A 24,577-nucleotide genomic window follows, 5' to 3' on the forward strand; every position below is an offset into this window, starting at 1 on the left:
TAAAGGAGGAGGGGGTCAGCAGAATTTATACCATATGCTCCTGGTATAAATTCTGGGGGTGGGGCAGCCTTGAGTGGGCCTGGGCCTGGTGGCCAAGGAAACCAGGCTTTTGTCATAAGGGCAAAGAAGGAACTTTCTGGAGCTACGGTGAGGTTCCTGTCTCTTCCAGACCCCAGGGGTTCTGCGGGACAATGCTTATTTGCCAGTGAAGAGACCTCAGCAAACTGCCCCAGCTCAGGCCTCAAGTCTCAAACACAAGGTGGGGCACCTGACCCCTCTGGAAGTTTCAATGGGCGTTTCAACAGCACCTCCACCCTGAGTTTCTAAAGTACTTTAGAATAGCGGTCCCCAACTCTTGTGGCACTAGGGACCGGTCTCCTGTAAGTACTTAATGCCTGGCGATCTGAAGCAGAGCTGAGGCAGTGATGCTAGCGCTGGGGAGCGGCTGCAGATACAGGTGAAGCTTCGCTTGTTTGCTCTGCTGCTCACCTCCTGCTGTGCGGCCCGGGCTGGTACTGGTTTGCCGCCCAGGGATTAGGGGCCCCTGCTTTAGAAGACCAGAGGAAATCAATGCTGGAGACAAATGTTTATGGTCTGGCTGAAGCAGGTGGTGTTGTAACACTCATATCTTGCTGCCTCTTTCCTAAATTGGCTGGTCTCAGACTCCAGTCCCACACAAGTTAGAACCTGCAAGGAGTGGTAGACAGGGAGACCTACCAGACCTACCAGAACCACCAGGACCCATGAATGCTGTATTGAGCCAGCCAGCGGCCACCTGCACAGCCCTTGGGAGGCAGGCGTTGCCTCCGCCACTGCTCGGCTAGGGAGGCAGCCACCACGGGCAATGCCAGAGCCTCCGCTTCCTTAACCAGCCCTCCCCACCCTGAGGACCGGAAGGACATAAAGACAGGCAGTGTGGTGCCCGCTAATGACCCTTCCAGTCGACAGTTTGGTGGCTCCAAGTGTTTCTTGGTTTAACCCCGAGAATGTTTGACCCAGCGACTGTCTATGCCCATGACGCACGTCCGCCTCTCTGTTTTCCCACGTGTACCCAGCTACCCCCTGCGCTGCTGCTCTGTGTGAGCTCACTCACGAAGTCCCGCCCTGCCTGCCCCCACCGGAGGGGTCAGGTCCTTGCTTGTGTCTTGTAAGCGACTCCACTCATCACAGGCCTGGTGAACGTTTTCTGTACAATGTGCTATTGTTAAAAGAAAACACTGTGACATCTCCAGGGCCAGAACTGCACACCAGACTGGGGGCTCCTGGATGTGGGGCCATCCTGCCCCACGAGAGAGGGGACTGTCTCTCTCCTGAGGACCAGACCACCCTCCTCGGCTGCATCCTGGAGAACAAGGCTGAGCATGCAGCGTTGCTGGCTGGGGTCAGGGTCAGATGGAGGGAGCACTGCTAGAAAGGAAGCCCTCCCAAGCCTCAGCCCTCATGGGGACCCCATCCAGAAAATGCAGCCAGAGGGCTGATCTCAGTCCCGAAAGACCACTCCGTTCTGCTGAGGGCAGTGCTGTGGGGCGCTGGGGCATCCTAATCACGCTGAATGGACACTCCCTGCCTAGGGCTTCAGTGGGGTGGGGACGATGCCCAAAGGGCAGTCCCTCGAGGACCTGTAGAAAAGGCTTTCCACTTGAGCAGCCTGTCTTTAATGATTATAAAGGCACTGGAGTTTAATCCATTTTTGATGTAAGCGCTAATAGCTCTGTGTCCTTGAAGTTCAAAGCGGGCACATACATGTCACTAATTAGCTAAGCACGGAGCCATTCAGCTCCCTCTCATGTTTCTAATTAGGTCTTTAATAACAAACAAACTCGACCTTACCAAAAGGCCCCCATTTGTCAGACAGTCAAGGAGGGCGGCTGCTTCCCTGTTTATGGCTGCTCCGGGCTGCTGGTTCTATGCATATGTGCTTTTAATCTCAGTCAGGAGAGGCTTGTCCTAGAGGGACGCAGGAGAATCCCTCCATGAGGGAAAAGACCTGTTCCGCCCTCCTGGGAGGGTGGGCTTCCTGGCCCTGCTGGGCACTCCCAGGCGAAGGGTCTCAGACCAGCTCTCCTGCTATATTAGAGGAGGTTGGGGTGAGCTGCCTGACTTGGCTCTGTTGATCTGTTTCTGACGTAGGTAGGGGTGGTAGCGACAAAATCACAGGGATGGTGCGAGGCTCTATATCTGGCAAGAATCTGGTGGTACTCGAGTCCATGGCCACATGTTGGACTCGCCCGGGGAGCTTTAATTACTGCTGAGGCCTGGGCCCCACCCTGGTAGATTCTGATCTGATGGGTCTGCAGTGTGGCCTGGACAACGGGAATTTAAAAAAAAACTCCCCAGGTGATTCTAACATGTAGCAAAGTTCGAGACCCACTGCGCTGGCCCTGGTCTCGGAGCTGATTTGCTCATCAACAGCAGCTATTAGCAAGTCCACCTTTATTAATGAATATTGTCCAGAGACCCACACCCTATAAAGTTTTCATCAACCACATCCGAGGTAGGAAATCTGACTATAGGGTTTTTCTTTTTTTTTTTTTTTAACCGATATACAATTCTGAAAATATTTCTATCCCTCTCACTGCTTTCGTGCATTAAAAAAGTGCAAGACTGACTGTTTTCACGTGCATTCCCACCAAGTTACCACTTCCCTGGCTTCCTCTCCAGTCGCTGACACTGTCACTCCCAGGGACAAGGGACTGAGAGCTCTGGAAACAGGAGCAACGCTGAGCTGCAGAGCTGAACGGTCCCCGAGGACTCTCTCGTCTGCAATCCTTTGCCCGAGAATCGCCCAGCCTGCTGATGGCAGAAGCAAGACCGGAACCAACTCTTCGGATTCCCTGCTCTTCCTTCTCTGCTCTTATTCTCTCTCTTTCTCTTTTTTTTCCCTCCTTTAAGCAGCTTATCGTTCTTATCTGATTAAGCCATGAGGCACCCCTCCCGCTAGGAAGGGTAGGGATGGAAACCTCGGGCTGTTTCTGTCCCCAAGACCGGGCAGAGGAAGCTGTGTTGCCAAGAGCCCAGCACCCTGTAACCTTCCTGCAAGTCATTTCCAAGCCTCGTTTGTTTCTCTTCAAGCCAGGTGGGAGGGGAGACCTTGAAATCTTGGGAACTACCTCAGTGGAAGGCTTAAAGACTACTTTATGGAGCTGAACAATCTAGACCCACGAAAGTCAAATAATCTGGCCAAGAATACATAGCAAAACAGGACTAGGAGTTTCCTCCAACATCGGCTCATCTTTTCTGATTTTGCTGCTCTGTTTCTGGCCTTTTCTCTGGAGGCTGGGCTGACACTACCAGACCATCCCCCTGAGTCAGTGCCTAACTGACCCCCGACTCCAGGGCATCCTGTGTGACTGTGAGGCTGAGCTTCTCTTCTTCCTCTCAAGGCCAGGAAAACCAACCCTCTGCAGGTTACTTTCAGAAAGAGGGAGGAAAGCGGGGCTGGGCAGCCTTTGCCTCCCACAGTGGGCTCTACCACAGGCACACAGGTTTGCATTAATTGTTTACCACGGACCTGGACAGACCATTTTATTAATATTAATAAGTAACCAGGAACAAAGGGCTCCTTTATTTTTAGCTTTCTCTAATTGCCTAGTAATTACTCATCTACAAAACAAATGAGCCCCTGCTCCCGGTTGCCATGGTACCAGGAGCCCAGCCTTTCTGAAGAACTGATTGGCCAAGGAGCCCACTGCTCCTGCCTCCGGCCCCACCCTTCCCCAGCCATTGGCCCAAAGCAAAGCCCCAGCAACTGGGCGGCCAATCCCCTCCCAGCCCTAGGGCTGGGCTGTGCTTCCCAGTGACCTTTCGGATTCAAGTCCTCACAGCTCACAGGAAGGGATGCTGACATCCCTCAGGAGATGGTCTGTCTTGCCCAAAGAGGCCCTCCCTTCCTTCATTACTTAATTTCTTTTTTTTCTGAGCAGTGGCTAACTTCCTTCAGTCCTGTTTTAGCTGAAGCTCCTTTCAAATAATTATCTTCAGGCTGGCTCCCTCATACCTTACCACACCTCCTCTGGGCCTCCTTTGTCTGCCTTTGGTCTGAAAGGATTCAGGGACCAGAAGTCAGATTAGAAATGTCAGCCAAAGCCACACAGAATCATGACTTTAAGTCTGTAACAGCAGAAGGGGTGCAAAAAAATACATATAATGCCTCTTGAGGCCTCCTGTAAATAATTTTGAGTTCTCTCCTTCCCCGAAGACGTAGAGAACTGAGCTGATGGCGGCAGTGGCTGTTTTGTTGAGCGTATGTCTTAAAGATGCAGAGCTTTGCTCAGGCATTGCAGGGCTCGGATGATACAGCCTCCGTGGACAGCGGCTGAGAGCTCAGATCTGACGAGACAGACTCAGGCTCAAATCCTGTCTCTGCCATCCCAGACAATCTAACTAAGCCACAGTTTTAAAAACCTTTAAAATGGGCATGATGGTGCCCTTCATAGGGTTAGGAGAATTAAATGGGATAAGGCAGGTGGCGTTGGCACAGCACTTGGCTTACTTCTAAACACATGAGTTATTAACATATTACTATTATCATTATTTTATTAAAATTGGCTGGGAAGTATTTCTAGCATTCTATCAACCACCTGCAAGATCCTTCCCTTACACAATCTCCCAGGTGAGTATGAATTTTGAGATGCTGACAGGGACCCTCCCATTCATGCTACAGAATGCTATAGAGTGGATTTCATCATGGCTGTCTTATCCTGAGAGGTCTAACTCCAGTAGCCAATCGCAGCTGTTTGAAAGCATTATTTGCCCACCTCCTGGGCTGCAGGATCCCAAGCTAGAAAGGGGAGACTTTCTTTTTTTTAAATATTAGTTAGTATCTGGGAACAAAGGGCCCCATTATTTTCTGTTTTATCTAACTGCATAGTAATTACTTATCTATATTAAGATTGAGGCTGACTTTGTCTCCTAGAGGATTGATGGTTCAGACTGTTGAAGAAGGAAGATGCTATTCTGAGATACAGGCAGAACATCTTCCAAAGACTCAAAACCTACCTTTCATTCAGGAGAACTCACCGATCAGGAAGAAGACCAAGGACACAAGATCGTGCTGAGGAGGGTGTGCCCAGGTAGAGTTAATCAGGTGTGGCTTCCTGGCAGCCTGAGCCAGATTTTAACAGAGGCGGCAAAGACAAACACAGAGGGAAATGGACTGGCAGAAATAATGGGCAGTGGCTGCCGTGAGGGCACAGGAGTGAGAACCAATAGCCCCAAGCAGAAAATGGGCAACGGCTTGTTGGCAGAAGCAAAGGAGAGTCACAGGACACCGAGGTGGAGTTTGGTGATAGAATGCCCTCCAGTGTTGCCTCCTGGCCGCCGCCTTGCTCCCTGCCCTTCAGGCTCCAGGTCACAAACCCAGCCCCAGCTCTGGGGATTAGGGGTCGGGCTGTGCTCCATGGGGTCACTGCCAGATTAATCTTCTTTAGCTGGCTCTGTCCTTACCACACTCCATTGTCATGAAGAATGTGAACCTCTCTTTCCCATGAATGTGACTACGCCAAACCTGGCTTTCGAGGTCTCCCGGAATCCAGCCTGTCCCTACCTCTTCAAGCCTATGCCCCCTCTGTCACCTAACCTCTGGCTTGCTCTGCCCATTGCTGACCTTTCATCCAAGTTCTCTCGCCTAGAATGTTCTCTTGCCTCCCAATCCAAACCCTTCAAGACGCAGTTCAAGCCTTGCCTCCCATCCGGGCTTCCTCCCCGCTGAGGGTTCTCTGACTGTGCAGGAGAGTCCAGTCTTGCTGAAGACCAGCTCTAATGTGGGGTGTGTGCTGTGCTCTCCCCCAAAGACTGAGGCCTTGTCGAAGGCAAGAACCATGCCCCATGGTTCTGCATCGCACCCTGCTCCCCAAAGCATGATGTCGAGCCCAGAATTAAACAACTGATGGGTGAGGCGAAAGGCTTGCAGCATTTTTCTGGGCAGCCATATGTAAACATTTATGGAGTATTTACAACGTATGTGATTATCTGTCACAGGTCCTCCCGCCTTCAGTCTCATCTCTCTAATCTACCCTGGACGCTGCTGTCAAGGCTTGTCTAACATACAAATCTGATGTCACATCCTGGTTTCAAGCCCCGTCAAGGCTCACTTGATTGCACGTGTGAATCAAGGCTCCTTAGCACGGCACCAGGTCCTCCTGGTCTGGCTCTGCCTGGCCCTCCAGCTTCATCTGCTGCTCCCCATCCCTTCAGCCCTAACTGCATTTTATTCTCCAGCCAGGGTGAACTCAAACAGAAGGGCTTCAAGTTCACTCCACTATTCTGGGTTCTGGTGGCTTTGTACATGCTGTTCCTCCTGGTCCCCTGGGGAGCTCCTATTTGTCTTTTAGAAATAGAAACTCCCTTGTGAAACCTTCCCTGACTTCCCAGATGAAGCTAATCACTTCCTCCTCTGTGCTCCTTCTGTTTCCTGGGCTTATAGCATCATGTTTGAGTATCTGTTAGTCTCCATGCTAGGCTGGAAGGCCCTTGAGGGCAGGGATTGTGCTCCGTACTCATTTATGAACTTCCACGGCAGTGGTGAACATTCTGGACATTCGCTACTTATCTATCCAGCCTTCCCCCTCTTGTTAGCACCAGATTTTCCTTTGCAAATTCATCCTTCTCTCACTGTGTAAGAGCTATTCAGGTTAGAGGGGGATGGAGCTCATCTTCAGTAATTAGTTCTTGTAACCCAGGCCTTAGCCAAGCAGCTAGATTTTTTGCTAGAATTCTGGACCACCTGACCCCCGCCCCCACTTCTAGATAAGGTGGCATGAAGCAGGAAACTGGGGTAGTCATTTTGCCACCATAAGAAATCCAACACAAAGACAATATTGAAACAAGGAGGAGGGCAGAGCTAAAAGAACTATAGAAAAAGAGCCCTGAATAACCCACACATAAAGTCTATTCTTCTATGGAGCTTCCAAGATGTCAGGCAATAAGTCCCCTGCCATAGTTAACCACACTGAGCTGGGTTTCTGATATAGCCCAAAGTACTCTGACCCAAAGCCTAGGACAGTGCCTGCCACATATTATAATAATTACTGTTGTTACACACATAACAAATATGTGGTGAAATAAACTCCACGGCCAATGTGCCCTGGGCCCAGTTCTGAAATCTTGTCTGAAAGTTGGACTGTGAAGTCTTGGAGCCTAAGGCCTCGGGGGACACAGCACTGGCCGCGGAGGCTGCTGGGCTGTCCCAGCATGCCCTGCATTGCTGCGTGCGCACGGCGTCCAGGCAGCAGGTGGGGGCATGAACAAACATGGCTGCTCCACAGAGCTACCGAAAGGAGGCCAAAGACCAGGATTCAAGTCCGGGGTTCTTCGCCCTTGATCAAAGCTTTGCTCCCCGGGTAAACTGTTGTGTGACCTTGAGTAAGCCACGGAACTATTCTGTAGCCAGCTTTCTCGTAAAAACAAACGTGTAAAGCCAGGCAAAAAACTTCTGTCTTCCGGCCTGTCTCACGGGATATTTGCAGTAACAGACGTGACAGCCTAAGCTCTGCAGAAGCATAAGGAACTCAGTGCACTCAGGCAAGCGCTCCTTTGATGCTTCTCACCAACATGAAGCTTTCACCAGCTTTTGGGGCTCCCCAGACCCTGCAGTGCTCCCACCCAGCCCAGCGAGGGCGTCCTCTGCCCCTCTCTATTGTGTCCTACACGTTCTTATGGAGCTTTCAAAGGTACCACTACACATTCCAGCCCTCCTCCTGAGCCAGCACGGCAGCGGGGGGCGGGGGGCGGGGGGGGGGCACCAGCTCAGAGGGCAGACACGAGTGTTGTCACCCACTGAAAATAATTACACTGATTTAAAAGACCATTAACATTCCCCCATGCCATTCACCTTGGGATTAACTTATATACTTAGGTCTGGGCTTCAAGGCTAGTCACTAATTGTACTAGAGTTGATTTATCAAGTGCATGGTATTTCTATTACAAAATTATTGATTAGAGTTGATGTATTTTATCCTCAACAGGGTTGGTCCAAAAGCCCTTAGAAAATGAATGAAGCTGAGGTCAGCGGGAAGGCAGCTCTGCACATTTAAATTCACCGGAGTTACTGAAATCCGATGTTGGACTCTTTATGGGGAAGGTCCTGGCTCTCTTAGAAATAAAGATTTTAATGACAAACTGAGAAACAACATACCCACCCCCAGAACACAGGCAGTGGACTGGGAGATGCATGTTCAGGGATTATTTTTCAGGTAAGCCTGGCTGGTTGTAGGTCCTAACAGGTCACAGATCTGCTCTCCCTCTGGGCTACTGCACTGGCTCTACTCCATGGCCGCAGATGTGGCTCTAGCCCAGCAAGAGGGTGTCCCCATGACCCTACCCACAGATGATATACCTTGGGGTCACAGCCCCCAGAGGATGTGCGCTGCTAGCATAAGGGAGGCTGGGAGCAAAGTGGACGTGGTTGCACGGTGCCCTCCCCTTCCTGGACAATGGATCCTGCTGATGGAGGTGCAAGAAAGCCATCTTCAGAAATGAAGGCGGCACGTTGATCCATTTTCCTGTTTTCAGTGACGCCAAGAGTGCCCAAAACAACACCTCATGGGAAATAGGGGCTCTCAGGGAGAGGGATCTTCATTCTCAGATCACCGAAGGCAAGAAGCATTAACTGCCCTTAGATTCCTTGGTGCCTGGCACAAAGTAAACCTCCAATACACGCTTGCTGAAAGCAACATTTGGGAACCCTAAAGCTTATGCTGCAGTGCGATCACTCATAGCCCTCAGTCCTTAACACATATAAGGCAAAGGAAGTCCCTGGGGACATGGAAACCATCCAGAGTCTGGTGGGACAAGCATGCCTCCTTCGTGAGATCTACTTTTCCCCCCAAAGTTTTCTTTTATGGTTCAAGTTAAACTATTTATTCTATCCCCTGATCTAGATTTTACTTTTGCTCATTTTACCTGTAAGAATGGAAACTCTTAGGATGTCCAGCCACAGGGCAGCGAAGTCAGTTTCGTAGTAAAGCCAGACCTGAGATTTAGGTCGACGGCGGGGGAGTGGGAGGCGGATTTTCTGCGTTCTCCGCCTTCCGTCTCCACCCTTTTCTCCTGCTCCCCAGCCCCGGTGAATCTGCAGCTTCGGCAGTCTGGAAGCCTCACAGTTCCAAATATTTCCCTCTTCCCACTCCCCTCTCAACACTCCCAGTGATGGCCAAGCCTGAAGGACGGCACCTTCTAGATGTCCCTTCCTGGGTCTCGGGGCCCTCACTCTGTCTGGTGGCTGACTGGCCGCTCACATCCAACCCTTTTTGACCCCAACAGTGCCAGATTTCCACAGCACACTTCTCTCCATGAAGCTACTATTTCGCTCTGTCACTTCATACTCTTTTGGGGACTTCATGGACTCTGTGACTTCCTGGGCTTCTGTCCCCCATGATAGGTTAGGGACATCTCCAAGAGCTCTAAGAGCCCCTGAGCTGAGGACAAAGGCAGCAGGACTGTCATGTCTTCTGGGGAGTTGGAGGAAAACTGTGGCCTCTTCTCTGACGGTTACAGCACCTGCCTTTCCCTCCCCGTGAAGCTGTGGCAAAAATCTCCATGCTAGGAATGTCACCACCCTCACCCACTCGCCCCCGCCCCTTGGAGAGCTCATCTAAAGGCTCCTCCCGTGAGAACCAATGCCGACCTTCACTAGGATCAAAGGCATTCCCCATCTGCAGACTGAGGATTTTAGGATCTTAATCCCTGTCGCTATCGCTATCGCTATCGTATTTCATTCCCTCTCCACTCCTGGGAGGAGACCACGCGGGCAAGGCTGCCACTTGGACCTGTATCCTTACAGGGCTGAATGTGAGCTGGCAAAGGACTCAAAGAGTAGAGGACTTGAAGGAGCCTTGCTGGGAACCCCTGAGAAATAAGAAGAGATGTGCTCTGTTCAAGAACCATATGAGGAAGACAAGAACAAGGAAGAACTTTAAGACTCCTTCCAATCCTGGTTCCATGCTCCTTCACTACAGTTGGACGCTACTGATGGGGTCTCAGTGAGGAAAGCTAGAGCTGAGGGTGGTGACCCAGTTCTGGACCTGGGGGAGCAGGGAGTGTGAGGGGAGGTGGTGGTGGCTGATGGCGAGAACATGGATCCAAGCCCCTTGGCAACATTGAAATTATGGAGTCCCTTCTCTTCCTGGTCCCCCATGCTATCCTTCAGACAGCTGCGCCGTACCGAGCTGTCGGGAGACCCTGTAATATCAACTCAACAATGCATGTTCTACAACTACGGCTACAGCTACCAGTACATCTACTACAGTGCATGCATTTAGTTCAGTCCCACAGATACATACAATCTAAGAACAGGCAGGGAGGTGTGAAATGTTTTACTGGACAACAGGTGTTTTGGAGTTGTAACTAATAAAAAAAAAAATCGAAAACGAAAGTACAAAAAAAAAGACATTTCTCGAGAGTTGGATATGAGTTTGTTTCTTGAACTGTTTCATCTGAACAAGCAAAAACATGCAAACCAGCTGGTACTAACAGGAAGCTGGACACTGAGAGAGGATTAATAGGTGTGGACAAACCTTCCCGCTGAGCGTGCTCAGAAGAGTGTTTGAGAGGAGGTGTGCAGATCCTAGTGTAAGAGAGGCGGGAAAGTATGCCTCAGAGACACTCTCTCACCGCAGCCCCAACCAAGCAAGAGAAAAGACAACAGAAACGTGACTCTCACACTCACCACCACCGTCAGGAGCTCATGTTACTACATTGGAACAAAGCTGGCAAGTATAAAGTACAGTAAGGGGTCCTGGCTGAGGCCGGAGATGGGTTGAGGGAGGGGCGGGGACTCAGGAGCTCTAAGATTGATACACGAACCCACCCGTGATGTTACCCAGAAATAAAACAGCCTGAAAATCCAAACTACTTCCCTCATCTGTGGGGATGGGATTGCGGGGAGAGGAGTTGTTCGCCAAACAGGATTGAGGTTTGGGTGGGACATGATGGGGCCATTGGAACTGAATGAATACGATCAAAATAAACAAACAAACTCTCGACTGAGCACAAGAAAAGATGACATTTCAAACTACCAGGTGAAGGTAAAAGAAAAGTGACCACTGATAGTGAAGTTATCTAGGAGTCGGCAGGGTCCTGGTAGGGTCGCCTGAGCCCTGCTCACCTCAGGTCCTGGCTGAATTAGGAAAAGGTGGGCAGGCTGGCCCAGAGGAGCTGGCTGAGGTGGGCACAGAGCTCAAGGCCCCCTGGACCTCCTACCCTGACACCGCAGCCCTCACAAATACATGTCGCCAACCTGAGCAAAAGAGAAGCTGCTTCCCACCCCACGGCCCTCAGCAAGTGCTTCAGCCTCAGGAAGCTCCCCCAGTACGTCATAGTGAAAGAAAAAAAAAACCCCAAACAAAACTGTGGAGCTAGACAAAAATGAAAGAAAAAAAAAAAAGGGCCTTCTATACGATGCCTGATCCCTAAGCCAAGCCTGCGAGCCCCGGGAGCAGAGGCCGTATTTCCCACTGTTTGAGTCATTTGCCAGGTCCAGCACGGTACCAAGCTCAGGTTGGTACTCCACAGATTCTCCCTGAACCAGCTCCTCCTATAAGGGAATGCAACTGAACTTGTGACTCCCTCCAATGGCTGAGGCTGCTGGCTCTGTCTGGGGAGGCTGAAGGAGCACTCCTATTCCCTGGGAAGGAGCTGGGGTGGGGGTGCAGGGTTGCAGGAGTGGGTGAAGGTAGAACCCGACGGTCCGTCCTCAGTGAGTCTGTGCTGGCCTGGGCTCATGCACAGACCCCGACAAGTCTGTGTGGCCCTCTCACGTCCATGCCAAAATTGCCACCGAGGGGCCACTAAAGACAGGTAAATAACCGGCCATCCTGCCAGGCTCGGAGTCCAGATCACCTTCTAAGGGAAGGAGAAGATAGTCCTTACAGGCCAAAATGCACTAAAAGAAAGAAAGGTAGAGATCTGCCTTCCCCAACCTTGTAACCCTGCTCTAGGTCCAAAGGAGGGTGGGGGCAGGGGCCACCCTGTCTACACGCAGGCAGGTGTCTCCCACCTGGGCCGTGTTCTGACTTTAGCAGACACAGTCTAGTCATCGCCCTTGGGCATATCCCAAGCCCCCGACCCTAGGCAGAACTGTCGGGTGCCTGTAGCTTCCTGGCTGAGCCTGCACCCTCGGGGGCGGGCACCTCGGAGTTGAGGATTTACTCCTTGCACTAACCAGGCTGGTGTGGGGCAGGTGGTCTGGGCGCACGCTCCTGAATAGAATTCACTAACAGTGCAGCGATGAGCATGGCTGACCTAGAATGACCTGTGGGAGACCTCGCTCCCGATGGAAATGGCTACAAATAAAACACCACTGATCCTGAAAAAAAAAGTGTGGTTGGAGATGGCTCTGACCTTACGGGTTAGAAGTTAGAGGGGATGGGCGGGACCCCCACCTGGCTCTGGGGGTCTGTGAGAGGGTGGGGGTGGCGGAAGGGGGCACAGACCATGGGGAGACCACTCTCAGACTCACAAAGAACCCCATGCTGCCCTTTAAACTTGCCATGAAGTCAAGGAGAATGGGGTGGGGAGAGAGGCAGGGTTAATTTTGGGTTAAAGTTTAGTTTCATAATCCAAGTCATAATACGAAAGAAACTGAATGGAGAAAACAAAACCAACAACACTCAAAAATCTCCAGAGTTTTCTTTTTTATAGCCCCCCCACCAGGCACGACTAGGACAGAGGCTCGTTTATAACTATACCAAAAAACACTCAAGTTAAAAAAACCAAATGGAACAGGGAGAATGAGGCGGCTGTGCACCCCGCCCCCAGGGCAAGGGGTCCAAGGGACACTAGCCAGAGAACAGGGAAGGTGTCTGGAGGCCACTAGGGCAGGTGGGTGCTGAGCCAGGACACCCAGCTCTCCAGAGCTGCCTGCTGGTCTACCCAGCTCTCTGGTAAACTGCCCCTCACAGCCCCCCGAGAATTCTCTGGCCCCTTCAAAGAAATCCCCAGTGGGCGATTCACAGGAGTGGATCCTTTGTAGCTTGAGGCAGTGCCAGTTTGCATGGAACGGATTTTTACTGACGTTTCTAATGGGCCTCACTGTGCCAGCTTCTTGTCACTGAGGGTTTGGGTTTTCGGTATTTGCCCTCTGGGCTTTTAATGCCCCATTTCCTGGTACCCTCACCAGCACCTCTCCCCCGTCCCCCTTCTCAGAGCCCTGTTAATCAAACCATGGCTCCCCTGGGTGTTCCAGCGTCCTGTCCATGGCGTGTGGGGTTAGAGTGGCAAATCACACCTTAGGAGGGGCAGAGGTCTCCTGGTGGCCCATGGAGAGGTGGGAGGAGGCCGGGAGGCCTCACTGGAGGCCCGGCACACAGCAGAAGCCCTGCCGATTCAGAAAGGCAGTGAGCATCCGGAGGAGAGGGACAAAAGGTCCTAGGGACTGCACCCTGGACATACCCCAGCACCCTCTGGACCTCACAGGGCCACGGGGAAATGCTCCCACATCACTTGAGGGGTTCCAGACTGAAAGGTGGGAGTTGGAGACCAAAGGACAAGGGCAACCTCACGGGAGAGAAACCCCGCTTCCCTTGGTAGCCGAGTCCAGGAGCAATCTGGTCTCTGCTAGGAGTGTCTGGGGTGCAATGACGGCTTTGGGAAATTGCAGCTCCTTCACTGAGGTCAGGGCTGGCCCCACTTTCAGTCTTCAGGAGCGGGGGGTTTAGCCAGATCAGCAAGCCCAGCTACAGGGGCGGCAGGACCTGAGAGGGGCTGGTTGCCCCACGGCTGGGAACATGTGGATGGACTCTGAGCTTCCCCTCTTACAGCCCAGACCTTCTCCGGCTACGCCCGAGACTGGAGTAAGGGAACCTCGTGAACCAGTAAAAACCAGGGAAGGCAATGACCACAGGTGCCCTGAAGCTGGCTGACAGGCGAAGGGGCCGTCCAAAGTCAAAATGAAATTCATTTTTCCTTTTTTCAAGGACAGAATAATAATCTACCTTTGGTCTGCAGTCCCGTGACCGACCCTGGCTGGGAGGTGCCCTGGGTGGCAGGGCCTGGCCCTCGCCCCCCTTGTCCCCACCCTCCGGGCTGTGGTGAGAGCAGGGGACAGATGCAGCCACACAGATCCAACGGGGCCTCCACGCCCCTGCACACCGGGGCATGCCTGGGAGCCGCCTGTCCCATACACCTTCCTACCTGATCCTCTTGCTGCCGCCACTGCTGCCGCCGCCACTGGTCCGTAAGCTGCTGCCGGAAAGCCTGGCGGAGAGAGGGGGGCCGGAGTCAGGGAGGGGTCCAGGGAAGGGCCGCAGGCCACACTCCCCACCCCTCCACACAAAGGACAGGAGCGGGAAGGCATCTCCGCGCGTCAGCTTTTAGGAGGGACACAGATCAGTGGCTCTCGGGCTTCTGGAAGGCACAGCATCTTTAGGTTGTGTTCGATTCTCACACATTTGTCACCCTGGAAACTGGTTCTAGAAGGCATACCGAAACACCCAAGAGGATTAGGAGGAACTTCTCTTGAGAGCAGGGTGAGCTCCCTGTCCCCCTTGTACCGACAGCAGATAATGCCCCAGGACTTGCCCAGAGCAGGACTAAATATGGCTGGGTCACCTGTAGGGAGCAGTCAGCTCTGAGCCACGGGCAGGAGGCCCTTGGGATGCGACAGGCACAAGAACAGGCATCTTGGCCAGGAGACGGCTTAACTCTAGCTGCTCTCCAAAGGCTCTGCAGGTTCGCTCGGCCGTCTTAGCTCCAGAGCCTGTCAGGTCAGTGGTGTCGCTGCCCCAGGCCCGTGGGTGAAGCATTCTGGGGGTTCACTGCATGAGCATGAAGCCAGCTGTGGGAGGGAGCGTGGGGCTTCGGGGACCTACATGGCATGAGTGCTGGGACCTCGTTTTCTCTCTCTCAGTGTTTCAACCTCCCGAGGCACAGTGATGGGGATTCATCAGATCTGGCTCTTGTGTGTGGACCGTCCCGATCAAGCCGGCACTGACGGGTCTCCTAGGGGTCTCGATCAAGTTCTTGTGCTAGCTAACGATACACCAGGCAGCAAGGCTGTCCCAGAATGGGACTGAAAGTCAAAAGGACAAGGTGACCCAGCTACAGAAATGCCCGGATGAGGGAAAAGGTGGGTGAGTCCCCTCCCCTGGGCTTCCGTGACCACTAGCATGTGCCCACTCTGCCACGCACTGGGACACACACGGATACACGCCCCCACACATGGAACACCCTCTGCCATCCAAGCGGACAGCTGGAGGCCTGACCCCGAGACCCATTTCCAAAGGCTGTGGTTGTAGAGATGTGCCAGAAGCCAGCAGTGAGCGACGGACAGCCCCGCAGAGCTGCTCAGCGTTAGCCACTGAGCCTTCCCCAGAAGGCACCAGCAGGGGACAGGGGGGAAGACATGCGACACAAAGGGCGGGGGACGGGGGAGGGAAGGAAGAAGAGCCACCCCCAGACAGAGCGAACTAGAAGCCCACTAAACTCTAAGACTACCGTCCTAGCTACACAGAACTACTGGGGGCGGGGAAAGAAGTTCAAAGGGGAACGAGCTACTCTATGGAGGTCAGGCTAAGCTACTTAAAATGCCAATGAAAAGAGACATACTTGCATTTAAATATGGTAATAGGGCTGTTGAAGGGGGAAAAAGAAAGATCCAGGTGAAATACATGTACACGGTGGACCCTGGCTGCTGGAATGGGTCTCCCAGCTCCCATGAAGACCACGCGCACACGCCTGGAGGCTGCTCCCTCCCCCTGCTGGACACCAAGGAAGGGGCTCCCCCACCAAGTCCTCTCCCCATTTCTTCCAGGCGGGATCTAGGTTTCTGAAGATGTGGGCATTGGCGAAATGCGCTGAAGGGAAATAAGGCAGACGTCAAGTTATTTCTCCCTGTCCCCAGCTCTCAGTACACCAGGCTCCCTGCAGGCACAGAGCAAGGCCCGGGGGAGTCTGAAGGAGGGGAAGGCAAGCAGAGAGAAGGAAGGTCAAGTCATTCTGTTGCACTCTCTCACCGTTTACTTGAAGCGGGTTTCCTTGGAAGCATGATAAAGTGGGGATGGCGGTGGGAAGGTGGAAGGGATAGAACTGGGGGAGGGGAGTTTAGTCAATAAAAAGACTTTTTAACAAAAGGTCTATTTTCTAAAGTTGAGCAGCATTTTGGACAAAAAGTCTGAGAGAAAGAGGAAGGCGGGGGGAACTTATTCAAGAAAGGAAATCCATTTATCCTTAATCTCAGATAAAGGCTCCTGCTGGAGACTGAGCATCAGACGTTGCTAAGGGCTGGAGTTTAATCTCAACCATCAAAACCAGGCTAAATGGAGTGGCAGGTGTGAGAAGAAGGGCTGGGGGAGGAGAGCCATCCGGTCCGCCCCTTACAGGGACAGAGCCCACAGCCCTCACAGCGCAGCTCCCTGGTTGCTACCCCTGCAATGCATCTGTGCCTAACAGGGCCACAGTCCCCATCCAGCCGGTGCCGCTTCCCCAGCTCTGTCGTCCTCCTCCTGTCGTATTAGGCCATCCAGCCTCACTTGCCACCCCAAATGTGTTTTCCAGACGACCTGGCAGAGAAGCCCCAGATGCTATTTCCAGGGCCAAAGGGCTCTCTTTGGTGGCTGGGCTTGCGGGGGGTGGGCAAGCACAGATCCAGGAAAGGGGTGTGTGTGTGTGTTTGTGGTGGGGTGGGGTGACGTGGGGCTAGCCCAGGCAGGGGATGCCAGAAGCCAAAGCAGCATCATGACCCGGAAGCTGTCCTGATGGAGTGCAGCCTATTGCCAGGACAGTGGGAGGGACCTGAGGACCTGGAGGCCTCAGCACGCCGACCTGCTGGAACTGCACCTTCCCAGGCTGGACGGAGATGAGCAGGGAGTGCAGGCAGGAGAAGCCTTGCAGATTGGCCTCGTGGCCCTGTTTTCAGCGTTTCTCCCAGGCCCTGAGGAGCCAGGGGTCACCTATGGCTGGCCACCTCCCTGGAAACCTCTCTTATTTTGGAAGAAATAAGGCTCTGGGCTGCCAAGGAGAGAACTGCCCTGGCAGGGGGTTTTCAGGGAAGACGTTGAGGAATTAAGCAGAAGGTCTGCGGGGCTTAGGGCTTCTCGCTGGGCTGTGGCCCAAAGCAAATCTGTGGCTGAGCCCACTGGTCCCTGAGTGCCCATGGCTGTCCTGGCACTCCAGTGCCCAGAGCTGGGAGATGACCTCATCTTCTGCTGGGAATGTGGAGAGCGGGGGTTCCTCAACACAGCATGCCTGGCCAGTACATGAAGGGGACAACCAGGCCTCTCCTTGTGAGGCAGGTCAGCACGATAGCTAAGTGCACGGACACGGAGCCTGTCTGAGTCCAAGTCCTGGCTCAGCCACTTACTAGCTGTGTGACTTTGGTCAAGTTGCTTAAGCTTTCTGTGCCTCAATGTCTCAATCTGTAGAGGAGATGATGATATTAGTGCAGGATTAATATATGCAAAGCGCTTAAATATGAGTGCCTGCCAGGGAATAAGCTTAAATGACTGTTAGCTGTCATTCTGATGAGGCCTATTAGTTCTCTGTCTAGCCATCAGCCCTGCCTTCAAGACAGGACCCTTCCCCCACGCAAGACTGTTCCACACAGTGGGTCACATAGTCAGATGGTCATAAACACACAGGAGGTCTTGAGTGCCTTGCTGATAACAGTGGTCTGTTATCAAGTCCCAACTTCATGATATCATTTTAGTGGAGCTAAATTTCTACAGCTCAAATAGAACATACATTCTGTTCAGCTCTAAGAACAACGTCTGGGCCAAGCAGGCTGGCATGATCCTAGTGGTCTGATCTTCCTACTTCTTAGCAGTAAATCAGGCATAAAGGAGAAAAACATTTTGCTGTCAAAAAAAAAAAAAAATCTCAGAGCCTGAGAGCTATAGGTGCCTACTCGAGAATTTAGGTATTAGGAATGTAGTACGCTCCTCCTATTAGGTAACTCTGCATCCTAAAAGAAGATGTTTACTACAAAGGAATGAAGCACTAATGGTGGAATTCCAGGCAAGGGCAGGTGCCATATCTTGTAGAGACTGTCCCTGTTTCATGGCAGTCAGACCAAGAGACCTGATCTTGCTAGCTTGGAGCTCCTTTGCTCCCTGAGTGAGGTAACAGAAGGATCACTAGATGTGGCATCAAAGCCCGGTTTCCGGCCCTGGCTGCCCCTGCCTTGCTGTGTGACTTAGGCACAACGCTTTACTTCTCTGAGCCCTGAGTAACTAACTCCTCTCTACCGCAAGGAGGGTTAGGCCAGATGGCCTCTAAAATGCCTTTGCCTCTGACCCTGTAGGAGCCAGTCCACCTTCCTGTGTAAGACAATGACAAACCTGAGTCCCTCTGCCACTGGAAAGCGGTGCCTCTGGGTTTGGCGTTAACGCACCTCTGGGGTTGTTAGTAACTCATCTAAGTGAAAGCTGTCGCCATCCTACTGACAGTGAATGAGACCCTTTTCTGAACTTTCTGGAGCTGTGAGACTTTATTGCAGATTAGAAGTTAATGGTACTTTCGGTTTTTTTTTTTTTGAGCATTTGTATGATACCACACCTACTTTTTACTGCTTCTGTGGCACTTACCAGTTTCTGCCTTCCCCAAGTGCAGTTATTTTTACGTGCGCATCTTATTTCTCTTGCTGGGTGACAAACTTTTCAAGGGCAGGGACTGAGTCACTTGTCCCACTTAGGACCTAGCCCAGAATCTGTCCCACAGAAGACTCTCATGGAGCATCAGCTGCCGATGGTTAGAAAGCCCCAATGCGCTAGGTGAGAGCCAGGGCTGGGAGTCACTGCTCTCACTAAACTGCAGCTGAACAGCAGAGCTGCCTGCACCTGTAAGCAGCCTTTCTACTCCCTCGATCCTTCACCCCGGGGGTGGCAAGCTCAAACACCCACAGGAGCGGGCCGGGCGTATAGTTAATCCAGTGCAGGGTGCTGGGCTATGGCCAAGAAGAGCATCCCCTCTAACACAATGATTCTCATCCCTGTGTGCCCACTGGACCCCCTGGGGAGTTTTAACAATTACTGAGGCCTGGGTCCCACCTCCAGAGATTCTGATTTATCTGGTCTGGGGTTCAGCCTGGGCAGTGGGACCTTTAAACGCTTCCCAAGCAATCCTAGTGTGCAGCCAAGAGTGAGAACCTTTGTCTTAAAAGCAGGAGTCCCCAACCTCTGGGCCATGAACTGGTACCAGTCTATGGCCTGTTAGGAACCAGCCCACACAGCAGGAGGTGAACGGCAGGCCGTGAGCCAAGCTTCATCTGTATCTGCAGCCGCTCCCCAGCGCTAGCATCACCACCTCAGCTCCACCTCAGATCATCAGGTATTAGATTCTCATAGGAGCACTGGTCCCTGGTACCAAAAAGGTTGGGGACCGCTGGCTTAAAGGCTTTCAAAAATTTAAAAGTTAAATTGCAGTGCAGATTGCACAGTCCGTCACTCCACTACCTTGTGGAGGGACAGGCCTTTCTTAAAACAAGGTGGTGAACAAATTCTGTGACCTGTCCCCTGTGAGAGCCACTGCAGGGATTCCGTTCAGAGCGATGGATCTCCTTCTCCTGGCTGGGGGAGTTTGACAACAAAGAATCAGGTGGGGCGTGTGTCTCTTTTAAAGGCCTTCCAGATGATTCCGACACACAGCGAAGGCAGAGAATCCCTGACTTACAGAAGCTCTCGGGTACCCTTAGTAAACAGAGAGGGTGCCCCTGTCCTGCCCACTATGGGGCACAGGGTCATGCACCTATTTCTTTGGGTCCTCTCCCCTTCTTGGTATGAGATGACTGCCTGGGATACGCTTTGGCACAGTCTCTACTTATTTCTGTAATCTTGGTTGAGTCAGCGAGCCCCTCTGTGCCTCTCACAAAAAGAGGAGATGAGAGAATTCTGAGGTTCTTTATGGCTCCAACAGGCTGTGATTTTGAGGGGAAGCTTTATAAAACACTCTCTGGTAATGTGCATTACCATCCCAAATGGTCCATTATGAAAAACAATTTTTCCTATGTTGTGCTTGCTTAAAGCACCCTCCACTGCCTTCTCCAGCTCCCTCTGCATCTCCCCACCAGCGCTTTCGATAGATGGTTCCGCCATTCTTGGCGAAACCCAATGTTGCTTTACTGAACCCAAACACTCGGAAATAAGCAACCAGAAGAAGCTGTCACCCAGAATGTAGCAAACTTGTCCTAAAAGAATTTAGAAACACCACTACCTGTGACCTGGCTGGCTCAGGACTTTCCCCACTTCCTGGTGCGACAGGGCTAGTTTTATAAAGGAAACTCATAGCTCTGTCTTTCGTGCAGAGAAAGAGACTAGTGGCTTCAAGGAGGTGAGGGAGGAAAAAAACTGGGTGATGTATTTTTGGAGTGAGAACAGAACAGAAGGCCTGAGGAGGAGGGGCAACTCATAACCAGAGACCCGTTTACTGATTGAACTGTAAATTTTAGTGTTGAAGGAAACAGATATGTGTCCATTTAGGAAAAATAAAAAGCAAAAGACAAAACAAAAACCCCCCTGAGTTCCTGGCATTCGGAATGAGAATCTGATTTCCATTTTTTAGAAGCAAGCCTGATATTCCTTGAGGATATCAAGAGTGTCAGTCCATGAAGACCCAGGGACAGAGAAGGGCTGGGGACAAGGGTGCTGGAAATGCCTCACCCTCTGCCAGGAAAATGACAGTCATTTGGAACCTGGCTAATGTCCCTCTGGAGAGGCAGGTGAAGGGACCAAACGAGAAGGCCAGGCCCGTCTGCCAGGGTAAGGGGTGGGGAGGCGTCTGCAGTTTAGGCCTGGTCCTGGATCCTCCCCATTGCCTGAGGGAGGTGAGAGGCTCTGGGATTAAGAGTCCCAAGGGTGTTGGCACTTACAGCAGAGGGGTGACACAAAAATTGTCCCCCCCCCCAAATTTTTAATGCGATTGCTATTAAGCTTGATTTTTTAAATAACATGTAATTCTTCTGACGTTTAGATGGGGATGAAGGCAAGGCGCACTGTTATAAAACCTTACAAAGGTTTTATGAGAACTACACATACACGGTCTCTACCCATGAAGCTTACAGATGCTACTAGCTCCTGATGGGTAGGGATGGTTTTGCTGTCAGAGAGCCTCTGAATGAAAGGGGTGGCAGAAGCATGCGATGGGACATCAGGGAGCATCCTTTGGGAACAAAAGAAAATCCTCAGAAGGGGCAAGCACAGATCCAGGGTGCCTGGTCAGGAGTGGAAGTTGTTTGTTTGCCCAGATTCCCTCTAACTCAGAGGTGCAGAGGGAGAAAAATGGTGCCTGCCGCCACGGCGTGCCCAGGACCAGAACAGGATAAGGCCGGCCTCCAACCCCACATGGCACTGATGTTGTCTTGGTGACTGACTCTGCAGCTGGGCATTGGCCTCGGTCTCAGCCCCGGCCTGGCTCCAGCTTACAGTGTGGAGTCGAGGGCTGGGAAAAAGGCAGGAGGTGCTCAGAGCAGCCCAGTCGGTGGCCCCTTGGAGCGTGAGCACCTCACCCGCCCGTGGCCGCTCCCGGCCCACAACCCACGTTCCATGGCAACTCCTCTTCTGGGAGGCATCATTCTCAACCTGGGCTGCACACCCTGGGGTGCTCGAAAAATACTGATGCCTGGGCCCGACCTCCAGAGATTCCAAAAGACTCTGTCTGGGGTGTAGCCTGGACAACACAAACATTCGAAGCTCCCCAGGGGACACCAAAGTACAGTGGGAGCTGAGACCGCAGCCTTAAGGACCGCTCGCTCAGGTCCCAGGCTCTTCCGGGAGGCAGGAAGCAGAACACTCTCTCAGGGGACTCTGGCCCAGTGAGCATCCTTCTCCCTGGGTCTTTCTACCTCACGACACAGAGCTGAAGCTCACAGCATCCTCACTCACCTAGAACTTCTGCAGCAAACTCCATAATTCCAGACCCTTCCTCAGCCCCTTGCCCTCTCAATAAATATTTACTGAGCACCTACCTACCACATGCCAGGCACTGCTGCAAGCACCACGATCGCAGCAGAGCTGAAGACGCATGTGGTCTCTGCCCTCATGGAGCTCAAAGACGCTGCTAGCCCCTGATGGGTAAGGGTTTCCATTTGTGTGTGCAGGCTGCACACACACCAGCTCCTTGGGAAGGAGAGAAAACTGGCTAATGATAAACAGGGCCCTGAACAGAAAGGGAGCCATGGCTCACTCTGTCGGGGAGAAGGGGAGATCTGCCTCGGACCCACCTGGCCAGGGCCAGGCCCTGCCTGTGTCTGCTGTGGGGCCTCCTCATAGCTGAGCTAAGATGCGGGTATGGATACCCCACATCCTGCCTGAAGATGTAGGCAACAATCAGATCAGCCCTCAGGGATGCTGGGGCACAGGGAGCAGCCCTTTCAACCAGTTCTTTTCTCCAAAATCAAGGAAGCGAAAGGAAAGCGATGCAGTGCTCCATGGCTACGATCTTCACCTCGTCCTCGGAGCTCTCACCTCCGGAGTTCAATTCAGTTAAAAAAATGGCCGAGCCAGGCCCCGGCACACAGGTCCCTCAACGTGCTTTTCCTTCACTACTCACTGGGTTGGGGGTACGGACCCTGGAGTTCCAGCTCCATTCAGCCCTGGCCCGACCATCCAGGGCCTTAAGGACAAGGCAAGATTCCTCTGCATTGTGGCTGGAGAGGCAGCATCAGGAGTGGCTGACATGACCAGGGCCCTGGCACTGGCTCCTGGCATCACTCTCTCTCTCTCCAGCAAGACCTCGAGGGTGAGAATGGCCACAGGGAGTTCATCCCGAAGTCAGCCCTCACCGCCCTATGATGGCTGTTTGTGGCCCCGGGTGACCCTGTGACGCCCATGTGCCCACAGAACAAACGTCTGCCTGTCTCCGTGAGACCAAAACCAAGACCTTCAAAGTGAAGGGATTCCAGGTGGCGGTTTCTAAGAAGACATCGGCGAACTATTTTGGGAATTTCTCCTTTCATTCTGTGCCGCCCCTCCTCCCCAACTCCTCATAAAAATCGTAATTTCTGCTTTTGCAACACTCTCCCACCTGCTACCAATGAGTGTGAGGACAAAGGACTGACTGGTCTGACCATTGGGCGTTCTGGGGCTCATTGTTCAGAAGGCTTTTTACTTCTCCCTGTTCCCCAGATTTCACTTATCGAATTGCTATAGAATGAGTAGCTACTTTGCCTCCTCTCCATACTGTGTTTTGCTAAGCCACCTAAATCTATATGGCAAGGCTCTGCCACAGCGGGATTCTAAACGCCGGCCTTATGCTGCACCCCCTGTGGACCAGGACAGGAAGTGCTCAAGTCTTGAGCGCCCCAACACTTTTTGCTGAAAAGACCCCATGTACCCACCTTGGCCCCATCACTAGCTCGGTGAGTAAACTAACATCTGTGGTCTCAAGTTCCTTCCCTGTAAAATGCAGACTCCAGCACTTTGTGTCTCCCGAGATAAGGTGTTTCAGGCGTTGAATGACAGACCTCCCTGTGCTGGGCATCGCGGGGGGAACTGGGATGGTCAGGAAGTCTTAAGAAGGAGCACAAGGTGGTGGGGGAGGCACTCTGGGCGCTCAGAGCAGCCACTAAGTATCAAACAGCAGAGAAACATTTACAATTTTTAGCGGCCAGTGTGCCACACCAGCCCTAGTCGGCGAGTTGAATGGCAGAACCTTCTCTGTGCCTGCTTTCTCACCTGTAAGGTAAACGAACTTGGCCTATGCGATGAGAAAATTAATCATGATGCTGACGAAAACAACAGCAGCTACCACTGGGGCGTATTCCGTGGCCACGGAGCTTGCCTGCATCATCTCAGTGAGCCCTCACTACGCCTCTGCAAGGAAGACCTCGCTCGTCCCATTGAACAGATAAAGGCTCTAGGTCCAGAGAGGTTAAAAGAAACCACGTGATGGGGTTAAAAGCAAGGGGATAAAAATCCCACCTCCCACACTCAGTAGTCGAATCATCCAAGACAAGTCACGTGACATCCCTTCTGGCCTCATCTGGCTTCTCTGGACACATGATGCCTCCTTGTAGGGCTCCTGCAAAATTCTGTGAGGATGATGCTGGGTGCTCAGCACGGTTATCTGGCACTCGGTAATCGCTCAGTAAGTGGAATGATAACTTTTATTTCTATTTTTATTATTATTGCTCAAGGTAATAACAGTAGCAGAGCTGAGAACTCCCTTTGGTGCCTTCTTATTCTAAAATCCTATTAATTTACATGACATTTCACACCCAAAGGGCTTTAACAGATAACATTTATAACTCGCTTGTGAGTGATAAGGGTACATTTTATCGGCAGTGCAAGCTTTGACTCTGGTGGGGGAATGCGATGGCAGGAAGCAGGAGGCTCCCGGGGGCGCAGGGAGGGCCTGGCCAGGGGGGCCGTGGCCCTGTGGCGTGGTGAACACCGCAGGCGCGGACATGGATGCCAGAGCCCTGGTGCTAGTGCTCAGCAGCTGGAGTGGTGATCTCTGCTGCCCTCTTGCCCAAACACGCAGCCCTTGGGCTCCTCCCATTTCCTTAGGAGGGGCCAGGCTAGAGAAGCCGCTGCGGGTCCCTCCATCCCGGTGGGATCCTGTTCACTCCTCTGCCCCTGACAAGCGCCCTGTGAAGGCAGGTGCATGTCTCTCCGGTTTACCACTAGGTTCCCAGCATCTAGGGCAGGGC

At 52.4% G+C, this 24,577-nt stretch overlaps 1 protein-coding gene across 5 annotated transcripts in view; it reads right to left on the reverse strand.

Annotated features, from left to right (window-relative positions):
• MSI2 (musashi RNA binding protein 2) overlaps positions 1 to 24,577 on the reverse strand; it is a 375,244-nt gene that overhangs the window by 16,050 nt on the left and 334,617 nt on the right. For 4 of the 5 annotated variants that reach the window (XM_036223610.1, XM_036223611.1, XM_036223609.1 and 1 more), the window contains one exon: positions 14,131 to 14,193. In XM_036223610.1, the coding sequence (XP_036079503.1) occupies positions 14,131 to 14,193 (63 nt within the window). The other variant, XM_036223612.1, reaches the window with a different exon arrangement.

The sequence above is a fragment of the Rousettus aegyptiacus genome, unplaced genomic scaffold (assembly GCF_014176215.1).
Source record: "Rousettus aegyptiacus isolate mRouAeg1 unplaced genomic scaffold, mRouAeg1.p scaffold_m13_p_6, whole genome shotgun sequence".
Taxonomy (NCBI): Eukaryota; Metazoa; Chordata; class Mammalia; order Chiroptera; family Pteropodidae; genus Rousettus; species Rousettus aegyptiacus.